Raw genomic sequence first — 24,583 nt, forward strand, 5'->3', positions numbered from 1 at the left:
GGTTTGACCAAAAAGCTTAAATCTAACATTTGATTCACACGAGGTGGTTTGACCGAGTACACACAGTTTGACGAAAACACCGCCGGAGACACACAGGACGTGGAAGTAAGGCCAAGTTTTTGTGTTATTTTTAAATAAATGTTATAATATTTAATACGTTATTAAGCGGGTTTAGCTTGTGTAGCACAAAAATAGGCACCGTAACAGGAAGCAGACTTTTATCTCAGGCCACAAGTATTAAAGAAATTAAAGTTGTGGATTATTTCATTATTGTGTCCAGAGAGATGGCATGTTTTAATCTGTGTGCAAAATAATAAATGCATTGAATATAAATATATCTGTCATGTAATCACATTTATGATTATTATTATTGTTTTTTTTATTTAATTATGTAATGCCAGTGCCTTTCAGAATCAATGACCTGCCATCATACAGTGGGTTAATAAACATATTATAATTATGACCCTAATTATCTGATCACTTCATCTCCATGACTTAACATGAAAGTAATCAATGCTACAATGTATCACGCTCCGCTCCAATAGTAAATGCACAAATGTCACATTGGACTTTTTGTATGACAGCTTATAGCATCAACAGTCTGAACATTTCTGATAAAAACCATCAACATCTTATCTTTATCATGATGTTTTTATTTCATTTGTATTTATTTTTAAGTAAAGTTGTGTACGATCTATAAGGGATATTAAATTGTCCATTTAGCAATCAATACATATGTCTTTATACCTCTATTGTGAATCCATCTTTAAGTGTAGCAAAAAGTCTACACTTTTAAAAATTTTAAATTAATATTTGCATTACGTAATGCTGTAACCTCTTTTTTTGGTTTGTGATATGCATGGGCGTTCAAGTCAAATCAGTATTCGTGATGAGAGTTCATGTGAATGAAAGGTCTTAAAACTGATTGTCATTTACAGAAGATTCTACGCACATTACAATGATAAGACTCTTAATAGGGAACCGTGCAAAACGTTTTAACGAAGCCTGTATGTCCACAAATGACTATCCCGGCCTAGGTGGCTGTTTGAGAATGTTCCCGTGAACATTCAGGGAGTAAAATGGCCAATTTTTGAAAAATGACAGATAACTCGTTGCCAACCTGCGGAAGAAACACAAGAAACTGTCTGTGGGAAATGTTTACATGATCATTTACCAACACCACTTTCACATTCCAAAACTCGTATGCGAGTTATTGACACATCTCCCGTATAGTCCCGATCATTTCCACAAGTTTGGGCCAATTGAGTTCCTAGGAGGCCAGCATTCCAGACGTGAAGCAGATAGTCCAATCGTGGCTCAGGCATATGGAGAAAACTTTTACCTTGATGATATCTAAGCGTATTGGTGTAACAGAGGATTGTGTAGAGAAATAATAGGAGTTTTTACTCTCATTGTGGTGTTCTGTTATACTGCATAATCAAAAGTCCCGGTTTAACTTGAACGCACTTGACCTTGAATATTATGTGACTAGATAGAGTTTTATAGAATGTAGAAAAGTGTTGTTAATGTTTGTATGCTGAAAGGTGTGTAAAACCTTAACACTGTACTTCAAATGTGTGCCTGGTGATGCTTGTGGTATGTTTGAATAGCAAAGCTCTCTTACATGCATGCACATGGAATTTGAAAACAAAACAAAACCCTAATGTTAGTAAAATAGGTTCACTGCTACAGTCTGTTTTGGGGCTTAAGTTGTTCTGAGGGGACAAAAGATATTGGTGTGAGTTATAAGCGTGTATGTTGGTGGAATAATTTTGATGAATAGGTTCTTGCAGCGTGTGGAGTAATTGATGACTGAATGAGGATGTTTTGATCTGCAGGACAATGGCCCAGGCAGCGGACTCCATCCTGCACAGCGGCTACTTCCACCCCACTCTCAGATACTGGCAGACGTGTGCGTCAGACCTCAGGCCTGACAATCTCATCTACCCCATCTTCATAACGTAATGCAGTCATGCTTCTGTACATAGACCTAATTTTGGTAGGGAATTCTTACTATTATGTATATAAAAGCAGGAAATTTTTGTAAAGTTGTTTCATGTATTTGTTTAACATTTATGGAAGGTGCTGTGTAAAAAGCCACTACTTGTTGTTGCAAGTTTTTGCAAGAATAACAAGATTTCAAAAAGCTTTTGGATTTAGCTGCTGTAACGTAAGCGATCACAAGAACTAACCTGTCTGATGTCATAAAAGGAAATGATTTGATTTAAAGGTGTGGCATATTCTTTAAGGCATTAAAAATATAATTGCTTTAAAATAAGAGGAATAAGACACTCTGAGATGTGCTTTTACCGGAAAATAATCACCTTCAGGGGGTTTAGAGTAAATCTAACACTGTACTTTCCTCTATTACGTCCTTCTTTGTGCTGAATAAGTGTTTTGTTTTCCCACAGTGACAGTCCTGATGCAGTGGAACCGATTGCAAGCCTGCCAGGTCAAGCAAGGTATGATTAAAAAAAAAAAAAACTAATTATTTCCTTGTATTGTAATTTTTCTTGATAAATTCATATATAGTTTAGAAGAGTGGTTTATTTCAAAAGTTCATAGTTAATTCATTCACAAATAATGTGAGGTTTACAGGAAAAAAAACATTATTAATGCTTAACAGATGTTGAAGTTGTAGAGTAGGTTGACATTAAGGTTGAGCATTGGTCCAGGCTGGAAAGTGTAGATAAGCTGTGCGCTGGGTGGATCCGGTGCCAGCCCTCCTAAAACTGAGATAAAAAAAGTGAGATTCTTTTTGTTCTTCTTTTTAAAAGGACACACCCTGTTGATTACATCCACTTTTCAACAGTCAAACGAAATCCCTAGTTTCCTTAGATCTTAGCAGTGTTGTGTGTAACGCGTTACAAAGTAACGTTAGAGTACTCAAATTACTTTTTTGATGTAACAAATAATATAACGCGTGAGGTCCGCCATTTAAGAACTTATTTTTTAAAAAATGTAATCCGTTATTCAGACATTTTATTTAATCCGTGAGCCAGACAGCAGTTATCCCCAATCCATTAGTGTGTGTGTAATAGTGTGTGTGAAAGTCGTCCTACAAGCCCCACCCCCGATAACCTCGCGGTGAATCATTATGAACCGTACTTACGGCCACTGCGCAAACCGTGTAGGGGAGATAGGGGTATTAGTAGTTAACAGATTATGGGCTAAACATCGCTGAGTGATGGTAGAATAATTATAAAGGTCTTGACTAAAACAACATGCATGATGAATCACAAAGGAGCTTACATTTTCTGCAGTGGAAAAGTAATCAAACTAATTACTTTTATCAGAAAGTAACGCTGTAATGTATGTAATACAACACTGCTAGTTAGTATATTATACATCAATTAAACACTCAGCATTGTTCATGTAGAGATGGTGTATAGCTTGAATAGCTTTCTTGGGAAATATTGTATCTTGGGTAAATGAACACTGCAGGAGGTCTGTACTTGCTGACGAACACGCAAAGACTCGTTCAGACACGGCAGCCTACACAGGCTTATAAACACGCACAGATCTGGTTCAGCGTGTAGATACTATGCTACATATGTAAGATATCCAGAAAACCAGTTCTGTAAATGTGACCAGCGTGAAGTGGCAAAACCTGCAGTTCTTTGGATGTCTAAAGTTGAGTCAATCCCCCCCATGGAACCCTGCATGTTAAAATTCTCATCTTTAAATGCTTTCTCATTTAATTGATCTCTTGTTGGTGAGGTTTTGATTCAAAATTAATTTGTGTTTATAAAAAATTTTAAACCAGGTTGCAAACATGTTTATTTCCGTTTTAACATTGGACATTTTTAACATGGGGATTGACTCAGTTTTGAAGCCCCTGGTGGACATTTGAGGAACTGCATATTTTTGCACTTGAAGGCAGTGTTGCCAACTCGTCAGTAAGGAAAGTAGCTATTGGCTGTCGTAGAAGTCGCTAGGAGTCGCTAGATGACGTCATAACGTAATTTGCATAATGCACGCTGCACAGTGTGAAAAAGCAGCTTTACCTGCTCCAATGTGATCACATGCCAGCATAGAACATTGTTCAGCGATAACTAATGCCATGGTGGCTTCAGCTTTTTTTGAAGAGTCTTTTTTTTTTTTTTACCATAAATGGCAGTTTGTTTTGTGTGAAACTATTGTAAGACTTTGCCTTTTGTGTATGTTTCTGAGTTGACGTGTTTTTTTTTATATCGCAAAGTTTGGCATAAAAATCAGTCTTGCAATACAGGCAGTATGCCCGTGTATTATCTCCAATAAAAGGCTTCAACCATCTGTTGAATTCAGGATTTGATTCCCACTCCTTTCTGAATTTCTGAGAGTATAGTTTTGACTGAGACATAATGAACTAGCGAGCTATATGTTTATGCTAAAGTAACAGAGAAGCACACACACAGTGGATGAGGTAAGTAATGAGGCTGTCTGAGTCAAATGCAGCGATTTATTCTTGTGCAGCAATTTATTTTAGACAAAGAACATTTTTTAATATGCATCGGAACAGGATATTTTTAATTTACATCCCGCTTACAAGCCAGGGCGGGATCACTTAACGACTGATTCGCGCATGGGCAATTCATTTGCAGTCGAGACTCGTAGGAGTGAGCATCTCCTGCTGTAACTGCAGCTGGGGGGGGGACTTCTGCGAGAGGACGAGCCTGTCTGTGAGTGCTTTGGGACGGGGGAGGGGCCGGCGGCGGCAGCTGCTGTGGCAAGTTGAGAAGAGTCAGTACAGACACATCAGAGTCTCCAAAAGTCTCCAGTAACACAAGAAAAAAATCGCCAGATTTGTCGCAAGTCGCTTTAAAAAAAAATTGTCGCTAGAGGGATTTGAAAAGTCGCTAAATATAGCGACAAAGTCGCTTAGTTGGCAACACTGCTTGAAGGTCAACCCTGGAAAACAAAAAACACATTTTGCAGGACTATCACTTCCTTATCCTACAGTTTATGGGTGGTTGGAGAAGTTCTGCCACCTACTTGAGTGGAATGTTGAGCAGAAACCGATTATCGCTTTGCATAAGACGTGACATGTCAACAATCAAAGTTACACATAATTTCAGTGTTTATTACCTACTTTCAGTAGATTTTCATAATTCAAAACGTGTAAGAAAGTAAAGCTGCTTGATACAAATCAGACTGTAAACTGATTGCAATTCTCAGGAAAACAAAATCAAATTAAATCAACAGTCTACCTATGATTCACAGCTCTACTGTTATTTCAGGATACAGTTATCTTTCTACAGCCTCTAAAACAAATTATACAGCTTTATGAATTCTATTACTAACCCTATATTACATGTAACTGTTTCCAGATATGGGATCAATAAGCTAGAAGGTATGCTGCGCCCTCTTGTGGAAAAAGGCTTGAAATGCGTGCTGATTTTTGGAGTTCCTGCTAAAATCGCGAAGGTAATTCAACCTTTAATATGCAGGTTTTTATATCGCACTGCCAGGATTTTATAACGATCCTGTTATTATGTTTTTTCTCCACTTACAGGATGAGCGAGGCTCTGGGGCTGACACTGACGACACTCCTGCTGTTCAAGCTGTGAAGAAACTGCGAGCTCTGTTTCCTGATCTAGTGCTGGCTTGTGATGTGTGTCTCTGTCCGTACACATCACACGGTCACTGTGGTCAGCATGCTCTTCTTCATTGTTTAAAGAAGTGACTGTCTGTCCCAGTGTGGTGATTGTTAAAGATCTAACGCTTTCTCACATTTCTCCTGTAAAGGGATCCTGCGTGACGACGGCACCCTGGACAACGCAGCTAGTTGTCTGAGATTGGCAGAGGTGGCGCTGGCATACGCACGTGCTGGTTAGTTTTAAAAGGGTTTGAACTGTTATACCTGGATCTCTCCTCTTATAGTATTATTATTATTAGTAGTAGTAGTATTATTATTTGCATCTGTATCTCTCCATCTGTCTAGGTTGTCACATTATCGCTCCGTCTGACATGATGGATGGACGGATTGCAGCCATTAAGCAAGCGCTCATTTCTAACAGTCTCGGGAACAAGGTAAACATCAGACATCTAGTTTAAAGAATGTTTAAATATAAATTTTTAATATTAAGTAAATCTCCTTTTTAAGGGAATATTTTTTATTAATTTTTTTAACGCATTAATTTAAAAAAAAATTGATTAGTTAATTCATTAATTGGTTAATGTATTCATTTATTTAAGAGTGTGGGCGTACCTGTATATGTGTTACATACAGTACCTTGACATTGTCTAAATGCTTTTGAGAATCTTGGTATATATTTTTGTCACGTCACCTCAGAAATGATTGAAATCATAGAAAAGAAATAAATAACGTACGTAATGTACAATATGCAGTAATATGCCGTGACCTTAAAAATAAAAGCTTATAGATAAGAAATAAACATTAATAAAAAAAAATACAATTAAAAATAAATTTAACTAGGATAAAAATAAAAATATTCTGTACAAATAAGGACATTTTGTACAATATAGCAAAATATAGAAATTTAGAGAAAAAATAATGAAAAAAGAAAAAAAGTTAATATTCAATCTACAGCTGTTAAAGAACTTTTAAAAATGATGGATCAGGATGTCTATCTGAAAGACGCTGACAAAACTATTTTTTTTCTCCAGGTTTCAGTAATGAGCTACAGTGCCAAGTTTGCATCCTGTTATTATGGGCCTTTTAGGTATCATATATTCTCCTGATTTTATTTCATTATGCTTTTTTTTTTTTCCTCCACTTATCAGTTTTTGAGATCTCTTGCTCCTTTATCAAGTCTTCCTCTTTTTAGCTTCAACACCTTAAAACTAATTGAATGTTTAATATAATTCTTCCAGAGATGCCGCTCAGTCCAAGCCAGCTTTCGGAGACAGGAGGTGCTACCAGCTTCCCCCCGGTGCCCGAGGACTTGCTCTGCGAGCTTGTGTACGAGAATCGAGTAAAAACGAAACTTGTCTTTGTAACGTTGGTTTTTTTGTGAACCCTACATTTACGGACCCTGTGTTTTCTTTATTCTTTAGGAGCGAGATGTAAAAGAGGGAGCCGATATGCTGATGGTGAAACCAGGACTGCCTTATCTCGATATCATCAGGGAGGTTAAGGATAAGGTAAGTGTTTTTCTGGCAGACACTAATCACAAGCATGAATGCTGTTCATGGGAAGTTCATCAGCTGAAAAGTTGTTTTAAGTGGATGCTCTTGTAGTAGGATGTATTCATTTTATGTCAGTCTCAAATCAAGTCCTGAAAGTTATGACAAAGTCATTAAAGGCGTAGAACTTTATCTAATGCTTCTGTAGCTACTAAATCTGTGGTAGTTTTCCAGATGTGTCAGTAAACATTAAATACATAAATATATAACAAATCCAAATCTATAAATCTTATACTTTAGTTTAGGGATTAGGAAAATAGCATCTAATTACTTATGTTTTCCAAAGATCAGAACATTCACACCAACATAACCAAAAACAGTGTCTTTTTTCGCATAAATGTTTGACGGAATTCTAAAATAGTACAGAAAAATGTCAGTTCTTATCTGTAATCATTACACGTATGCACTGCCCTATTAATACAGTAGATAAGATGTGTTGGTAATACTACGTACAATGCAGTGTTAAGAAAGGACGTAGCATTGTAACCTTCCACATGTTTCTGTTCACATTGCACTAAGGAATTTTTTTATTTTATTTTTATTTTTACATGGCGGTCCTCCCATCTAGCACCCGACACACCCTCTGGCGGTGTACAACGTGTCCGGAGAGTTTGCAATGCTGTGGCACGGAGCGCAGGCCGGAGCCTTTGACCTGCGTACAGCCGTGCTGGAATCCATGACCGCTTTCCGTCGGGCAGGTGAGACTAAAGGCGATCGAGAGCTACACTTTTTCACTGAGTCTTGTAGAGACTTAAAATATCTGATGTGATGATATAATGTTATGTACTGTATAATAAGATTTGTGAAGGTTTTATATTACAGCTACACTTGCAGTAGAGCCGTATTCATTTAAATGTTTCAAAACGGTTCAGTTCCTCCGTAACCACTGACTACCATCATACTAATTCTGATTCTTCAAATAAAAAGGTTATTTATATTGCACATTTTAACAAAGTTAACTTTTATAACAAAAGGTGCAAATGAAAAAGAATAATAATAAAAAAAATACATCAGTAAATCAGCATTCACAAACAATTCTATGAACGCAAAAAAACAAAACTAAACTCGTACTCAACAGCCTGTTCAATTCAAAATTCCTCAGGAATATAACGTGTATATATACTCTTCATGTTTTTGTATCAGTTTACAAGTTGCATCTTGAAGCAGTACAATGGTTGTGTGTCTGTTTCCTGTTACATGTGCGGGCCTGTGAAAGTAAGAAGTATTCTCTAGAGGTTATGATGGACCTGGTGATTTATCAGCACAAGATTGATGCCCTACTTGTAACTTGCATGAAAGATGAGTAGGGTGCAGTAAATAGTTGTTTGTGGTCTCTGAGGGTATGAGAGTACGGAACAGAAACACCTTCAATCACCGGCCGAGAAAAAGTTCAAAAGTCAACAGCTGGAAAATATGGGTCATTGGTTACATTTTTCTGCGATTCACAAGGATCAGAATTGGAACATTTATAAATGTCCTATTTATAAGTGTTATAAATGTTTCGAAATCATTCGAAAAAGGTTTAATAGCGAGATGATTATTGAAGAGCTGAAGCCTAAATCTCTAATTAAATCAGAAGACAGCTGTCCAAGGGTGTTGTGATCTCGCATGACGATGCACATCCACACACTTCTGACCAAGCTGTCAACACTCTGCAAAAACTTCATTTAAGGTGTTAAAGCATCCTCCATATAGTCCTGATCTCCATCTGACTTCCATCCCCTGAAAGCAGCCCTATGAGGATAAAGATTCACTTCCAGAGACAGAGGTGCATTCTTGGTTCCGCATGAAACATTTGAAAGGGAATCAGGAAAGCTTGTTGACGTGGAAAAAGTGTATCTTTTCTAAAAGATAATTAAAAATAATTCTACAGCCAGTGTGCAGATAATTTTCGACTTATCCTTGTAGGTCACCAAATTAAAAATAGCCATATAGGATAATGTCTGTTACATTGAGATTCCCAAGACAAGAGATTGAAGCTGTTTTCTTTGCCTAAAGAAAACATTGATTTGTCAAAGGACATTAACTGGCCGTGGTCAATTTAAAAAGTCTGTTTTTATAAAAAGGTGGCTCATATGTTCAGTACTTTTGGTACCTTTAGGCAAGAAAGAGGACTGAATTCACTCGTATGTGGCACTTAGCAATGGAAATGATGACAAAATTTAAGATGGCTCATTTGTTAGTGTGTCATACCTCAATGCATATAACAAAACTAGCCAAATACATTTTTTAAAATTGAATTCTGCTTGTTTTTATTTTCATTTCCAGGAGCAGACATCATCATCACATACTACACCCCCCAGCTGCTCACGTGGCTTACGGAGTGATGTCCAGCTCCGCTCACATGGATGGCTTCTGATTTATTCCAAAGTGCATTAAGAGTTAATGATAACTGAGGATTTGCTGGAATCTTGTAATTGACACTATGATTTTTATATTCTAGTCCAATGTTAATCATGTGTATAATTATTAAACCATGTTGCTTAAAAAATAAATATAGCAAACTAACACATCGTCCTAAGAACAGATAGTTAACCTCATATTGATTATGTTGAAATATCAATCTTTTTCTTTTTTTTTTTATGAGTACCAGCTTTCCAAAATTATACAAATTATATTGAAACATGTAATTATGGGTCTGATTGCTTTTGTGTCAGTTCTAAACATGATTTTGATCTATAACATGATGAAATAGAATGAGAAATTCATAAATACCCAGGAGGTCGATCAGAGAGTAACTGAGTTTCGATGGAATAATGAATATACACTCAGTAGCACTTTTGTCACGGATGGATCCTTAAAACATTTATGCAATAAATGTACTGTTGCTATGCAGAACTGTTGTACTGTACTGTGAATCAGTAGTGAATCAGCAGAAATTACTTGGCTTTGCAGCACAGCATGCCATGTTTCATTCTTCATCACTATTTCAGCTTCAGTGCACAAGTTAGGCTTGTTCCCAATAGAAATCTTAGCCAATATTTTTTATAATAAAATATAAATACAACAGCAAGTGTTTACATGTCACATGCAGTGTTTATCTCAGGAGACTTTGGGCACAAGGTTGGCAGACATACAGTACGGACAATTTGGGAATGCTAAATCTGCATGTCTTAAGATAGTGTGAGGGGAGAACATGCAAACTCCTCCACACGCACTGACCTGTGGCGGGAATCGAACCCACATCAAGGTCACAGTGCTAACCATGGTGCCACTGTGCCTCCATTACTCATTTACAGTGTTTTTGTAATTATAGACATATGTATTGGTCAATCTAATCCATCCTCTGTATATGCAACAAAAAAAAAAAAAACGCCCACTACATGAGTGAGGATCTCAACCACCCAAATTTTTTATGTCCAAATTTAATTCCTAAACAGTTGTGATCATGCACCAAATCAAAATATTTGATGATTCTTGGTCTCTCAACGCTTTACCCATGGAATGGTACAATGTGCATACAATTACTATACTGTATACAGTACTAGTCAAAAGATTGGACACACCTTCTACTTCAATTGTTTTGATTTGGCATTATGTAATTAAGTAACAACAACAGTCAGTTGTTCTGGAATAGTTCTTACAATAACAGGTTTATCAAGAGGTGGGGGTATACTTTGGGAAGCAGAGAATTGAAGGTTAGCCGCTATAAGACAGAATACCTGCGGGTGAATTAGAAGGACCCAAGTGGAAGCGGTGAGGCAAAAAGGAGGGAAGGTGAAGTACTGAGGGTCCACAGTCCAAAGCAACGAAGAATGTGAAAAGGCGTGTGCAGGCAAGTTGGAGAAAAGAGTAGCACAGAGAATGAAAGGAAAGGTGTTCAAGCCATTGGTGAGACCAGTGATTCTCTATGGCTTAGAGGCATCAGTGGCACTGAAGAAAAGACAGGAGGCAGATCTGGAGGTAGCAGAGCTTAAGATGTTAAAGTTCTCTTTGGGAGTGACAAGGATGGATAGGATCAAGAACTTAATTATACACTATATATTTTTTTATCAGTGGAGTCAACTCTTGATCGAATGAATGAATCGTTGATCGATTAGTCAACCTGAATATCATATTTAGCATGAGATAGTTTGGACATGTTTAGAGGAGAGATTATGAACATATCGGCTAAAGGATTCTGAGGTCCGAGCTGTCAGGCAGGAGGTCTAAAGGAGATTTATGGATGTAGCGAGAGAGGACATGAAGTTAGTTGGATGCAGAGGATAGGATTAGATGGAGGCAGATGATTCACTGTGGCGTCCCCTGAAAGGGATCAGCCGAAAGACAAAGACGATTTGCAGAAACCATCAAGTACCATAATGAAACTGGCTCTTATGGAAAACATCCAGGACAGCAAGACCAAAACGTACCTCTGTTGCAGAGGGGACGTTCATTTAGAGTCACCTGCCTAAGAAACCACCAATTAACAAACAGCACCTCAGATTAGAGCTGTTATGAAGGATTTACAGAGCAGAAGTAGCAGATACATCTCAATATCAACTCTTCACAGGAGATTATTGCATATTTTGGATGCCTTCAGCATCGTTCTATGTACAAAGTATGTAACGTAAAAAGGAATAAAAGTCAGGAAAGATCATGAAATAAGTTCACACTTTTGACTGGTACTGAGAATGTGGGAAAGGCCCTTTACATTAATGGTCACTAAGTGATAACTATAACAGCAGACCAAAATCAAATCTGCCTCTATTTAGTTTACCGGCTTCCATGATATAGCTTCTGGTGCGCATCAAATGCATTAAAGTTTAGACATCGGCTCTTGAATTTAGATATTACATACGGATTTTAGGGCCACCATTAAATACATGACCTTTTTAATCAGACATCTGAGTTTAAAGTGGAAAACAACCATACAAATTAAGTAAATTTATCTTCTTTTATAATTTGGGGATGACCTAGAAAAAAAAATTAATATTTAAATCATAGCAGAAAAGGAATTGCACTTAACTAATGCAATATGCAGTATTTTTTTTTTTATTAGTGGCGTCAACTCTTATCGATGAATCGTTGATCGATTAGTCCAACCTGAATATCATATTTAGTATGTTTCCTTGTTCGACTTATTCGGTCTGGGGGCGGCTGAGTAAACAGATATTCCACATTATTAGAGTACAGTAACCGGCGTTTGACAGGTAAGATATTCATATTAATTACAGAATATCTGACCAAACAATTTATCCTATACATCTTAAATATGGTTATCGTTTGCTATCTAATAAACGACCTAGCTGTCGAGTGTAACTATGTATCTTGCTAGCGAGTAAGCTATGTTTTTAGCAGGTACAATTCTGACTGCGAGAATATGAGGTGCTAATTCGGAGAAACTGCGCGTTTGTATGCTTGTTGTAGGGTTCCCGTTAAGGTATCGTTTATACTTTACATTTCTACAGAAAGTGCTGTTTTATCTAGCTAGGCAGTGTCGCTAGCTAACGGTACAACACATCTTTAAAGTAGTGCGCCGATATAAGGGTTTTTACGGTAAGCGATAAAATCTCATTTGTTTGTTATAAAATATGCACTGCATACTTTTCTCATTGATGCGTCTATATCAGATTTCCCCCTAGAATGAAATGGTAATTTTGCACTTGGTGGTAGACGTGAATTGTGTTCAACGCAAATAAACCAGTGCAAATCTCCGTAAAGAACAGCAAATGAATCAATGAATCGATTGATGAATTAACCAGTGAAACAATGATTCTATTTCACAGTCGATCGATGAATCGTTTTATGAATTAAACAGAATCAACGAATTGATCAATAAGCAATAAAGTGAATCAATAAATTAATCACAGTCTTAGTACCAATGCACGAATGGCATTTTAATGGAAAACGTTTTCCCTTAACATGCACTCAACATGATTACAACTTATCACGTCAGAATACATTTTAGGAAACAATATTAATGAAAGGGACAACCCATACAAGTCATATTCAAGAAATTTGAAAGCAAAATTTATGACAATAGCCATAATGTTTTTAACATTTAAGTGGAATTTAAAACGTAATAATTTGTCTATTTTTAAATGTAGGAACAATGTCGAGTTGATCGCAAGGTGTTCGCTTTACAAAATGAGGTTTTAAGTCTGTCCCAAATATCCAGTTGATTTTCACCTTTACACAGGGACCCTTCGGAGTCTTCTCTGTAAAGTGTGTATTGCCTTTGAATGGACTAGTGCGTAGTGATGATTAGTTTTAAATGAAACACTGCCACGCACGAGCAGCAGCTGCGGGTTTTTGTAACTTCTCCGTACCGTAAAAGTTCGTATATACGCGAACTTGTGTTTGTAACTATAGCCAGATATGTTAGCTAGTTGCTCCTGTCTTATCTTGGTATTCATAATACTTGGTTCTTTTACTTTTTAAGCAAAGTACTATGCTGTTTAAATTACTGTATCTAGTTAGTTTTGGAGAGTTTTATTTCCACAATCATTTTGGCATTATTAGCTAAATATAACTCCTTCATTTTTGTTGCCAGATCTGATTAAAAAAAAAAAAAAAAACTTAAATAAAAGTGATTTATGATTTTTACCAGGAACAGTAACGTTAATACCAGCATGATCCTGGTCTTCCAACTACATTCTGTAATGTTCCAATAATTAAAAATACAAAAAAAAAAGTGCCTTCCCCTCTAGTCATTCAACTTTATAACTCCTCACTCTTTTGTATAGAGGAGAGAGAAAATAATTTTCACAGACTGGAAACAACAGGTGCACTAGTCTTAACTCTGCAGTTTGTATACCTGGACAATTTGTATTATTCCTGCTATCTGTTATGAATGACCCAAATAAGGATGGCTTCCCTGTTGAGTCTGGTCCCTCTCAAGGTTTCCTCCTATTGCAATCTCAGGGAGTTTTTCCTTGCCGTCATCGCCCTTGGCTTGCTCATCATTATGATCTATACACATTTTTACTTTGTCACATTGCAAAATGTACTTGTAATATTGTGAAGCTGCTTTGAGACAATGACCATTGTTAAAAGTGCTTTATAAATAAAATTTATTCGAGTTATCATTTAGCAATACAAATTAGCAATATAATGTGCAATGTCAATTAGTACTATCAATTAGCAATAGCAATATCATGTGCAATGTCATTTAGCAATGTCATGTGCAGTGTCAATTAGTGACATAAATTAGCAATATCATGTGCAATGTAAATTAGCAATATCATGTGCAATGTCAATTAGCGATATCAGTTAGCGACATAAATTAGCAATATTATGTGCAATGTCAGTTGGCAATATCATGTACAATGTCAGTTAAAGATATCAATTAGTGACATAAATTAACAATATCATGTGCAATGTCAATTAGCAATATCATGTGCAATGTCAATTAGCGATACAATTAGTGACATTTATTAGCAAGATCATGTTGAATGTCAATTAGCAAGATCTTGTGCAATGTCAAGTAGCAAGATCATGTGCAATGTCAAGTAGTGATATCAATTAGCGACATAAATTAGCAATGTCATGTGCAACGTCAGTTAGCAATATCGTGTCCAATGTCAATTAGCGATATCAGTTAGCGACATAAATTAGCAATATTATGTGCAATGTCAGTTGGCAATATCATGTACAATGTCAGTTAAAGATATCAATTAGTGACATAAATTAACAATATCATGTGCAATGTCAATTAGCAATATCATGTGCAATGTCAATTAGCGATACAATTAGTGACATTTATTAGCAAGATCATGTTGAATGTCAATTAGCAAGATCTTGTGCAATGTCAAGTAGCAAGATCATGTGCAATGTCAAGTAGTGATATCAATTAGCGACATAAATTAGCAATGTCATGTGCAACGTCAGTTAGCAATATCGTGTCCAATGTCAATTAGCAATATCAATTAGCAATATGTGCAATGTCAATTAGCGATATCAATTAGCAATATGTGCAATGTCAATTAGCAATATCATGTGGAATGTCATTTAGCAATATCAATTAGTGACATAAATTAGCAATATAATGTGCAATGTCAATTAGCGATATTGTGCAATATCAATTAGCGAAATAAATTAACAATATCAATTGGCAATATCATGTGCAATGTCAATAAGCGATATCAATTAGCAATATGTACAATGTCAATTACCAGAATCATGTGCTATGTTATTTAGCAATATCATTTAGCGACATGAATTAGCAATATCAAGTGCAATGTCAATTAGCGATATCAATTAGCAATATGTGCAATGACAATTAGCTATGTCGTGCAATGTCATTTAACGATTTCAATTAGCAAAGTCAATTAGGAATGCCAATTAGTGATATAATGTGCAATGTCATTTAGCAATATCACATAATTGATATGTGCAATATCACGAGCAATATCAATTAGCAAAATCATGTGCAATATCAATTAGCAAAATTAATTAGCAATATAATGTACAATGTCAATTAGTACTATCAATTAGCAAGATTAATAGCATGTGCAAATGTCATTTAGCGATATAAAGTGCAATGTCAATTAACAATATACTGTGCAATGTCATTTAACAATATCAATTAGCTATATTATATAAAAAATCATATACAATATTAATAACATATGCAGTATAAGCATTTGACTTTCTTGGTTGTTGCGTTCTACTTTTGTCAATCTTATGTCTAGTTTGTGGAACTTTTATTTATTACTTTACTTCTACTTTACTTTTGCGTGACTATTTTTTACTCTCTTTGCTCTTGGAGCGGTCTCTGGCACAAACATTTCCTCTGGGATTAATGAAGTTTTATCTCATTTTACTTATCTTATACTAAACACTGATGGATTGTAATGAATAGTGACGTGCTGCTGTTTCAGGATGTCAGGATGGCGAGCGTTCCTGACCTGCCGGACAGCCTGGTGCTGGAGATCTTCCTGCGTCTCCCCCACGCGGCAGTGCTGAACGCCGGCCTGACGTGTCGCCAGTGGTTCGCCGTGTCTCGAGACCAGTTCTTGTGGAAGGAGCTGTTCTATAGCTATTACCGTATCCCGCGCTCAGTACCCCGCCACCCAGGTACTGCTGCCAGACCTACAGTACCAGTCAAAATGTGGCCTTCTGATATACCTTATGATTTTTTTATTTATTTTTTATTTCTTTCCATATTGTAAATCAACGCTAATGGCAAACAAAATATCTAATAATCTCCTTTAAACAGTTAATATTGACTTATGCTCTGTAAAGCCTTCATAATGGCTTTAATGTGAGGTGATGTTTATTGGTGTCTTTTAATGTGTTTGTGCTCGGCAGCGGCTGTGTCATGGTACAGAGAGTTTAAGCGGCTCTACGACTGCATTCCCTGTGTGGAGGTGCAGACTCTGAGGGAGCACCATGACCAGGTCCTGCATTTGGCCTTCTCTCATAGCGGACATCGCTTCTCCTCCTGCTCCAAAGACTGCACTGTTAAGGTAAGGTTTAGCTTCTGATACATATAAATGCAAATCATTAGACAAGTCAGTATCCTCTGATTCTTTGTACACTGCCTGGCTGAAAAAAAAAAATATATATATATATATATATATATAAACATGGGTAACATTCTATTCCTAATCTATAAGTTTTAATATGAGGTTGGCCCCGTCCCCTTTGCAGCTACTGTATAACAGCTTTAACTCTTCTGGGCAGCCTTTCCACAAGGTTTAGGAGTCTGTTTATGGGAATTCTTGACCATTCCTCCAGAAGCGCGTTTGTGAGGTCTAATGTTGGACGAGAAGGCCTTGTAGTCTCCACTCTAGTTCATCCCAAAGGTGTTCTATCGGGTTGAGGTGCATCAAAGTCAAGTTCTTCCACACCAAACTCGCTCATCCATGTCTTTATGGACCTTGCTTTGTGCACTGGAACAGGAAGTGGCCGTCCCCAAACTTCCAAGTTGGGAGCATGAAATTGTCCAAAATTTCTTGCTATGCCCAGCATCGAGAGTTCCTTTCACTGGAAGTAAGGGGCCGAGCCGAACACCTGAAAAACACCCCACAGCAGTTCCTGCTCATCAGTGTCTGACCTTTTGGCAGAGTGGTCAAACATTCCCATAAACACACTCCTAAATCTTGGGGAAAGACTTCCTGGATGAGTTAAAACTGTTTTAGCTGCTAAGGGGGTGGGGCCAACATTATATTAAACCCTATGGATTAAGAATCGGATGTTACTGAAATTTATATGCATGTGAAGTCAGGCGAGATATTCATCTTTACTTGGCGCTTAAATGATCTCCATTAATGATTTTTTTTCTAACTTCATTTCTTCCACGAAGTTGGCGGTTTAACACAGTCTTTACAGGTTTTATAGTGTGTTAAAGGGTTCCTAATCCATTTCCAATTAAATTAAATCTCCTTAGTTTTTTCAATGCTTGACGCAGGCCAATAATTTGACCCTTCTTAAATGGTCAAATTATTGATTTGTGACAAAGGAAGAAGAAATGTATACAAGTTAACAAGTGTGATATGCTTATATGTTATAAAGGCATTGCCCGTGTTGGTATTCATCTATATAATCTCACCAGATCAGTAACATTATTGTGTGTTAATACCTTTATGGCCTAAGAATAGTTATAACATGATGATAATAATATGTGGAGTTTTATAAAAATTGCACCCTTCTCACTCAAAAAGGGCACTGATATAGTATTTATGTGCAATTTATGTCCTTGTCGCTGGTTTAGCTTTGGGACACCGAGCGCCCAGATGGCACCATCTCTCTGGTGCACAGCTCCAGTATGCGGCAGTTTAACTGGGGCTACACACAGTTCTCACAGTTTAACAGCGACGACACACTGCTACTGGTGTCGGGGGTCTACCTCGGACCCCACCACTCCTCTTCTGGAGAGATCGCCGTCATCAGCTTAGGTGAGAAACACTCATGCTCAGCGCACTATTCATGTTTGTTAATGTTCTGTTTATCTGTGTTAACTGTTAAACCATAATCTCAGGCCGAGACACTCCCTATCTAGAAACTAAATGGAGAAAGCACTGGCTAGTATGAGGGGTGCTCAAGTCAAACTGGGCGCAGTATGGTAACGAGACTCTTAAGATTTAAATGATGCAAAAGTTTTATAGAAGACTGGACATACATGAGCCGACAAGTATGAATAGTCCAAGTACTGGAGAAACAGATGCGTCTTGAGTCGTCGTTTAAAGATAGTCAAAGTCTCTGATGTACGGACATCTAGAGGAAGTTCATTCCACCACCTAGGTGCCAGAACAGAAAAGAGCCTGGATGAATGCCGCCCTCGATCCCTGAGAGATGGTGGGATGAGGCGAGCAGTGCTGGAGGTTTGGAGGGAACGTGGTGCAGTGCGTGGTGTAATTAGCGCAGAGAGGTAAGTGGGTGCTGGGCCATTTTAAGCTTTGTAGGCAAGCATCAGTGTTTTGAATTTGATGCGGGCAGCTACAGGAAGCCAGTGCAGGGAGCGGAGGAGTGGGGTGGTGTGGGAGAACTTGGGAAGGTTAAAAACTAGTCGTGCTGCGGCACGATCTCGTTTCTGATGTCTCTGGCGTACTGAGGAAAGTTTCTACCTTGATGGTATCCAAGCACTAGTGAAACACTGGGATAAGTGCATTAGTGTAGCAGAGGATTATATAGAGAAATAAACAGAGTTTTAACACTCTGCACAATCAAAAGTCTCAGTTTGACTTGAACACCTGTCTTATTAATTCCTCAAAACTAATAAAAAACTGTAAGATGGAAACACGTGGAAATGGTGAGTATATTTTAGTGGCCTCCAGAGGGCATCATCTCAATTTGCACTTACTCTTAAAGGCTTTCTGTACTACACAGTCAGATCACAAGTATTTGGACTTTATATTTATTTATTTTATATAATTTTTTGTCGTCATGCAACGCCCCAGTAAATTTAATTGAAGAGTGGAGTTATATATATATACAGGTTTAGAGTTAATTGGGCAAACTAACAATCATAAATATTACGATTATTTCTAATGCTTTGATGCTAAAACATGGGTGCAGTCAGGGACGGTCTGAACTCTATAATCCATCGACATTTCCCTTATTCATCTGCTGCATGTTTGTGGGTCTTCTGTGCCTTAAGTAAGTGATTTTTTTTATTTAAATTTTTTGGTACAGAGGCAAGAGAGGGGAAGAAATAGTTGCTGTCCAAATACTTATGGACCTGACTGTATATTGTTCCCCCCCAATTTGAATTTCTTCTTCTGCTTGTGTCTGTAGAGAACTACACGCTTCTCTCGCGAGTGAGGAACAAGCCCTACGATGTTTTTGGCTGCTGGCTGAACGAGACTCATCTGATTTCCGGCAACCTGCACTGGATCGGCAACATGACCTCATGCACCGTGCTTTGGCTCAACAAAGCTTTTCAGGTCTGACCTTCAAACCTCGTACTACAAAGGAAGCACGTTTTTAAACTAAACGTTAAGAACAATGAAAATACAACCCAAAGTGTTTTTTATTGACTTGCACAAAACAATCATGATATCATGTGCTTCCTGTTCATTATATCCGCGGGTCAAAAATTTATTTAGTTATTTATGGAATACAGTTTGCTTTCTGTGTCTTCAGGACATCGAGTCTGAGAACGTCAACGTCGTCAAGCGCCTCTTCAAGATCCAGAACGTCAACGCGAGCACCATACGCACGGTGATGGTGGCCCACTGCCGGCGGCACGACACGCCCGACCTGCTGCTCGACTACGAGGCGCAATCGCAACAACAGCGCAAGGGAGAATCGCAACACCACCAGCCACTGCTTTTCAACTTGGGAGCGTCCGATAGCGAGGAAGATGACGACGAGAGAGATACCGAGGGCGGAGAGCATGCTGAAACCAGGCACTGTGCTCATCTGCCCCATCTCAGCCCGTCCAGATTGGAGCATGTCAGACATGTGCGTATGGAATTGTTCAAGTGTCCTAGCAGTGGGGTATCGGGCAGGAACACTGATGCGAACATCTAGCAGTAACAGTAACAGCAGTGATGTTTTTTGTTTGTTATTTGGGGAAATCTTTGAGAATATGTACTGCAGATTTATGTTGTTTCTTTAAAACCACCACCTAAGCCCTGATTATAAACAAGCAAATTTTCTTCTTTTATTGTTTTCCTATCGCTTTCTACATGTTCGTCAGAGCGGAAGCACTCGCGAGCGTGAACTGGAGGCGTGTGTGGCTCGGTTCATGGGTAGCAGGCGCACCAAAGCGCCCGATCCCAGCCTGGTGACACCCTCTGCCCCTGGGGAAGGAGAGGACAAGACCTATCTACTGTTTACCACAGGCAGCCTTACCTACTCACCTCACCAGATAGGTGTGTTTGTGTATTTTTGTATTTTATGTATTTACATAAAGAAGAAGAGGGTTAGAGTGTGGGTGTATTTACAAAAATGATTGTGTGTGTGTCTGCAAAAAAAAAGAGATACAAAAATGTATTTTTATATGTAAAAAAATACATATAATACATATACGTGTGTGTGTGTGTTTTAGGTATTAAACGTATCATGCCTGAGCAGATGACCACGTGTGGACCCGTATTAGGGGAAGAACGCAGTGCAGAGGAATTTTTCGACTCGCTAGATCACGTGATCGACATTCATGGCCACATTATTGGCATGGGCTTGTCACCTGATCACAGGTCACACTAACCATTTCACCGATCTCGGTCCGATTGTAAAGCCGCTAGGGTGCATATTTAACACCAAAAGATAATCTAGTCATTTTAATACATTTATAATACACATAATATAAAAACGATGTTTGTAAACATGCCGCGTATGTATTTTGGGTTTGCGCAGATACCTGTACGTGAACAGTCGCGCGTGGCCGGCGGGCTGCGTGATTTCAGACCCCATGTCTCCTCCTCCCATAGCTGAAGAGATCGACATGCACGTGATCGACCTGAAGAGCCTGCGAGAGGAGCGGCGCAGCCTCCGTGCTCACCGAGCCTTCACGCCTAACGACGAATGCTTCTTCATTTTCCTTGATGTCAGTCGTGACTTCGTGGCCAGGTAAATCACCCGAAAGCAAAGCTCCCTTCTGATTATCAGTAGAGAACGCTTTTACCACAGCAATGCTGAATTCTCACTATCCGTCCCTTCAAATTGTTATCAAATCCCGGTTCTAAAATATGAGGGGCGTTCAAGTCAAACCAGGACTTGTTATTACAGTATCCTTATTATTAGATATTGCCACGTCCTCTGTACAGTCCTGATCTCCCTCCAGGCCATTTCTACATGTTAGGGTCATTATAGGAGTTCCTGGGAGGCCAGCGTTTTATACATGAAGCAGGGGAAAACGGTCTATTCTGTTGGTACCCAAGCACTAGTGAAACGCTGGGGTAAGTGCATTAGTGTAAAAGGCCATTATGTAGAAAAATTGAGAGAGTTTTGTTCTGTTATTCTAACCAAAAATCCCAGTTTGACTTAAACGGCCCTCTTATAATCGCCTTGTCAATCAGGACTGAATAGAATAATTTAAGAGAAGAGCAAGTCTCTGTTCTTCCACTAGGGGGCCAAATAAAGCAACATTCTATTAGTAAGATGACTTTTTTTTTTTTCAATAGAACTACAAACTACAAACTTTATCTTTTTTTTATACATATAATAAAATATCTGATCGTTGATATGGTGGAGACATTTCTTCAGTGTCATATACCTTTGTTACAGTCAGTTTTAAAGCTATTCGAGATCAACTACTGTAGTTCATATCATAAACGAGAAGCTAGTGCGGGAACAGCTAAGGAAATGGATGTTTTATGGATATATAACATTAAACAAAAGTATTTCTTACATCCTTTATATAAAAAGCAGCCCTGTTTACAGTTATAACTTCAAAAGCTGTTACGAAAGTTATTTTGAATGTGAACACCGTGACTCACAAGTTTTGTGTATGTAATTAACAATCATGTGAGCAAACACACGAAGCACACAAGCTTAAGAATTCCAGGTCTAAATATTTACTGTTTTTGGGATAAACTTGTGACTTCCCACATGCTGCTTTTATATGTAGCTCCACCCCACACACATCCTGTTTCTCATCCTTAACCTCAACCCCCTTCTTATGCAGCGGTGCTGAAGATAAGCACGGTTATATCTGGGACCGGCATTACAACATCTGTCTGGCCCGCCTGCAGCACGACGACGTGGTCAACTCCGTGGCCTTCAGCCCCACCGACCAGGAGCTCCTGCTCTCCGCCAGCGACGACTCCACCATTAAAGTATGGCGCTCTCCGCGCATGGTGCGCCTGGCACGACGGCCGACTCGAGCCCGTGACCTTCTCGCTTCCCTCCGAGCTCGCCGGAACACTAACATGAATTTGAATGGCAAACTTTAAACGGGAGAAATAGGGACGCAGCACAGGCTCGGGTCTAAGAACAACAACAACAAAAAAAAAAACACCTTACCTTTTAAGGTCATGACTATGCAGTCTCGAGCAAAATGACTGCAATGAGTCAGCATGTTTCGTTTCAGGCATGAGAACAAGGTCAAGGTTAAAGGAAAGAAGGGCACTAAAATGGACCGCGTGTGCGTGATAAGATAAACAGCTATCGTGCTGCCATTTTTTTTTCTTCTTATACAAATAAAAAGAATTTAACTTTACCTAAGAAAATGTCACCTCCAGAGCGTGTCGTATTTGCTGTGGCGTGGCCCGCTGTGAGCATGCTATGTTGACAGTCAGATCTTTTTAAACCTTGTTTTTTGTCTCCCCCTTTTTTCAGTCATCTCCAAAAGTATCGGCACCCTGCATTAAAGTATAAGGATGCCATATTCTTATTCTGTTTGTTCCTACTAAATTTACTGTATGACACCATTAACATACTCGTAATGTAACGTTCATTCAGACCCCAGGATGTTGTGTTGATTTTGATTGTTGATTGTGGAAATGGTACTATTAAAAGATTAATCTTTGGTCAAGTCATAACCTCCTGGCAGAGGCAACCTGGTTGTACGTCTGCAAATAAGTTTGTTTCAGGATGTTATGAGTTTAATGCTTTTACTTTTCCGTTTCCTTTCCAAAAACGTAAATTCATCCACAATCCCATGACCCCAGTTCCTTTAAGTCTCGGAAAGGGTCAGGGAATCATCTTTCTTGTTATTGAGGTGACATTCTTCTTAGACTACCCCAGCTCTTGTTCATCACTGTTTACAAATTTCTAAACATTTGTTTTTTTTGCAGGTGATGAATGTTTCATATCCGTTTCCTGATGTGTACATGTAACCAGTCTTGATATAATCTTTGTTGTTGAAGGTGTAAAACCGCCTATTTGTTCAAAAACAAATTTAGGATTTTTTTTTTGTCTTTTACATTTATTTTAAAGAGTTTGCAAGTGTCAGTTTTGTAAAGTATGGTTAGAAAAAGAAAGGAATGACTTAAGTCAGAACTGTTGTGTGATCCTCATGATGGGAATCAATAATTCTGGAGTTGACTTAAGTCTAGAGTGAAACTACAGTAAATACATAAACCTCCGTTAATTGTCTTTTTAATTAAAGAACTTTGTATCCGGATTTAGTGGCTTTATTTTGATTCGTAGCCGAAAAATCCTAAACCACTAAAAAGAATTAAGACTTGTTTTTAAAAAGAAGCATATTTTATTCCAGGTACTTGTATAGCTTGAAGTCGTAACCTCTTGACAGAGCTAAACGGGTTGATTTGAGCGTTAATGCTGTATCTCTAATGACCACTGAACATGCCACGGTACTGTTGCTGCATTTATTCTGGGTCGCATCATAAACAGTAACATGGTGTGGGAACATGAAGTACCACTTGGGTTTCCTAATCCAGACTGAATTGAATGACCGCAGTGCTGTTGTGTTTTTCATGTATTTGTGTTCTCTAGAATGAGTTCTTTTGATCACGATGTATGACGTGAGTGTAATGTGACATTTAAACTCTTTCCCTCACAAGCCATGCAGATTAATATTTTATGTACTTGTGCACATTTAATCTCCTGTGTCATTCATTTCTTTGTAAACTCAGCTACTATTTATTACCTTAATACAAAGTGTTTAAAAGTCAAACCGATTGTGCAGAATAACAAAGTTACGACAGTAAAAACTCCTTCTTTTCTCTCCATATAATCCTCTGCTACACTAATGCACTTATCTCAGCATTTCACTAGTTTTCTCAGTACACCGGATGCCTGCCTCTCGTCTGAAATGCTGGCCTCCCAGGAACTCCTTTAATCGCCCAAGGATGCAGTAATGCCTTGTAGCGAGGTCTGGACTGTACTGGGGATGTGGCAATTACTCCCAGCTAAGTGGTGTAGGTGAATGATATAAATGTTTTACTGCTGCTAAGAGTCTTATCATCGTACTGTGCTTTAAGTCTTCTGTGTGTCAATCATGTCAATCGGTTTTACACCTTCATTCATGAAAAATGTCATCGCCCCGGTCAAGGTTTAACTTAAGTGACTGTTGTAAATGTCACTAAAATCATACTTAGTCATTCACATATTAAAAGAGTAGTTCGATGAGCTCAGTTAATTAATGGTAAGAAATTTCTTTTTCCCTTTTAAATTAAGG

General features: G+C 38.2%; 2 protein-coding genes across 2 annotated transcripts; both read left to right on the plus strand.

Moving 5' to 3' along the window:
* Window positions 1-3: 3 nt before the first annotated feature.
* alad (aminolevulinate dehydratase) lies at window positions 4-9,966 on the plus strand. The gene is made up of 12 exons (XM_053486032.1): window positions 4-105; window positions 1,839-1,961; window positions 2,412-2,462; window positions 5,310-5,406; window positions 5,495-5,630; window positions 5,728-5,811; window positions 5,924-6,012; window positions 6,610-6,665; window positions 6,817-6,904; window positions 7,000-7,086; window positions 7,697-7,826; window positions 9,397-9,966. The coding sequence occupies exons 2-12, from the start codon at window positions 1,843-1,845 to the stop codon at window positions 9,453-9,455; spliced, it is 996 nt and encodes a 331-aa protein (XP_053342007.1). The 5' UTR covers window positions 4-105; window positions 1,839-1,842; the 3' UTR covers window positions 9,456-9,966.
* A 2,207-nt stretch (window positions 9,967-12,173) lies between these two features.
* On the plus strand, window positions 12,174-24,005 carry fbxw5 (F-box and WD repeat domain containing 5). The gene is made up of 10 exons (XM_053484721.1): window positions 12,174-12,260; window positions 15,933-16,128; window positions 16,363-16,520; window positions 17,768-17,951; window positions 19,291-19,439; window positions 19,639-19,959; window positions 20,198-20,372; window positions 20,549-20,696; window positions 20,857-21,069; window positions 22,127-24,005. Exons 2-10 carry the CDS (start codon window positions 15,942-15,944, stop codon window positions 22,392-22,394), a joined length of 1,803 nt encoding a protein of 600 aa, XP_053340696.1. The 5' UTR covers window positions 12,174-12,260; window positions 15,933-15,941; the 3' UTR covers window positions 22,395-24,005.
* The last annotated feature ends 578 nt before the right edge of the window (window positions 24,006-24,583 follow it).

Source organism: Clarias gariepinus, chromosome 24 (genome assembly GCF_024256425.1).
Source record: "Clarias gariepinus isolate MV-2021 ecotype Netherlands chromosome 24, CGAR_prim_01v2, whole genome shotgun sequence".
NCBI classification, from domain to species: Eukaryota; Metazoa; Chordata; class Actinopteri; order Siluriformes; family Clariidae; genus Clarias; species Clarias gariepinus.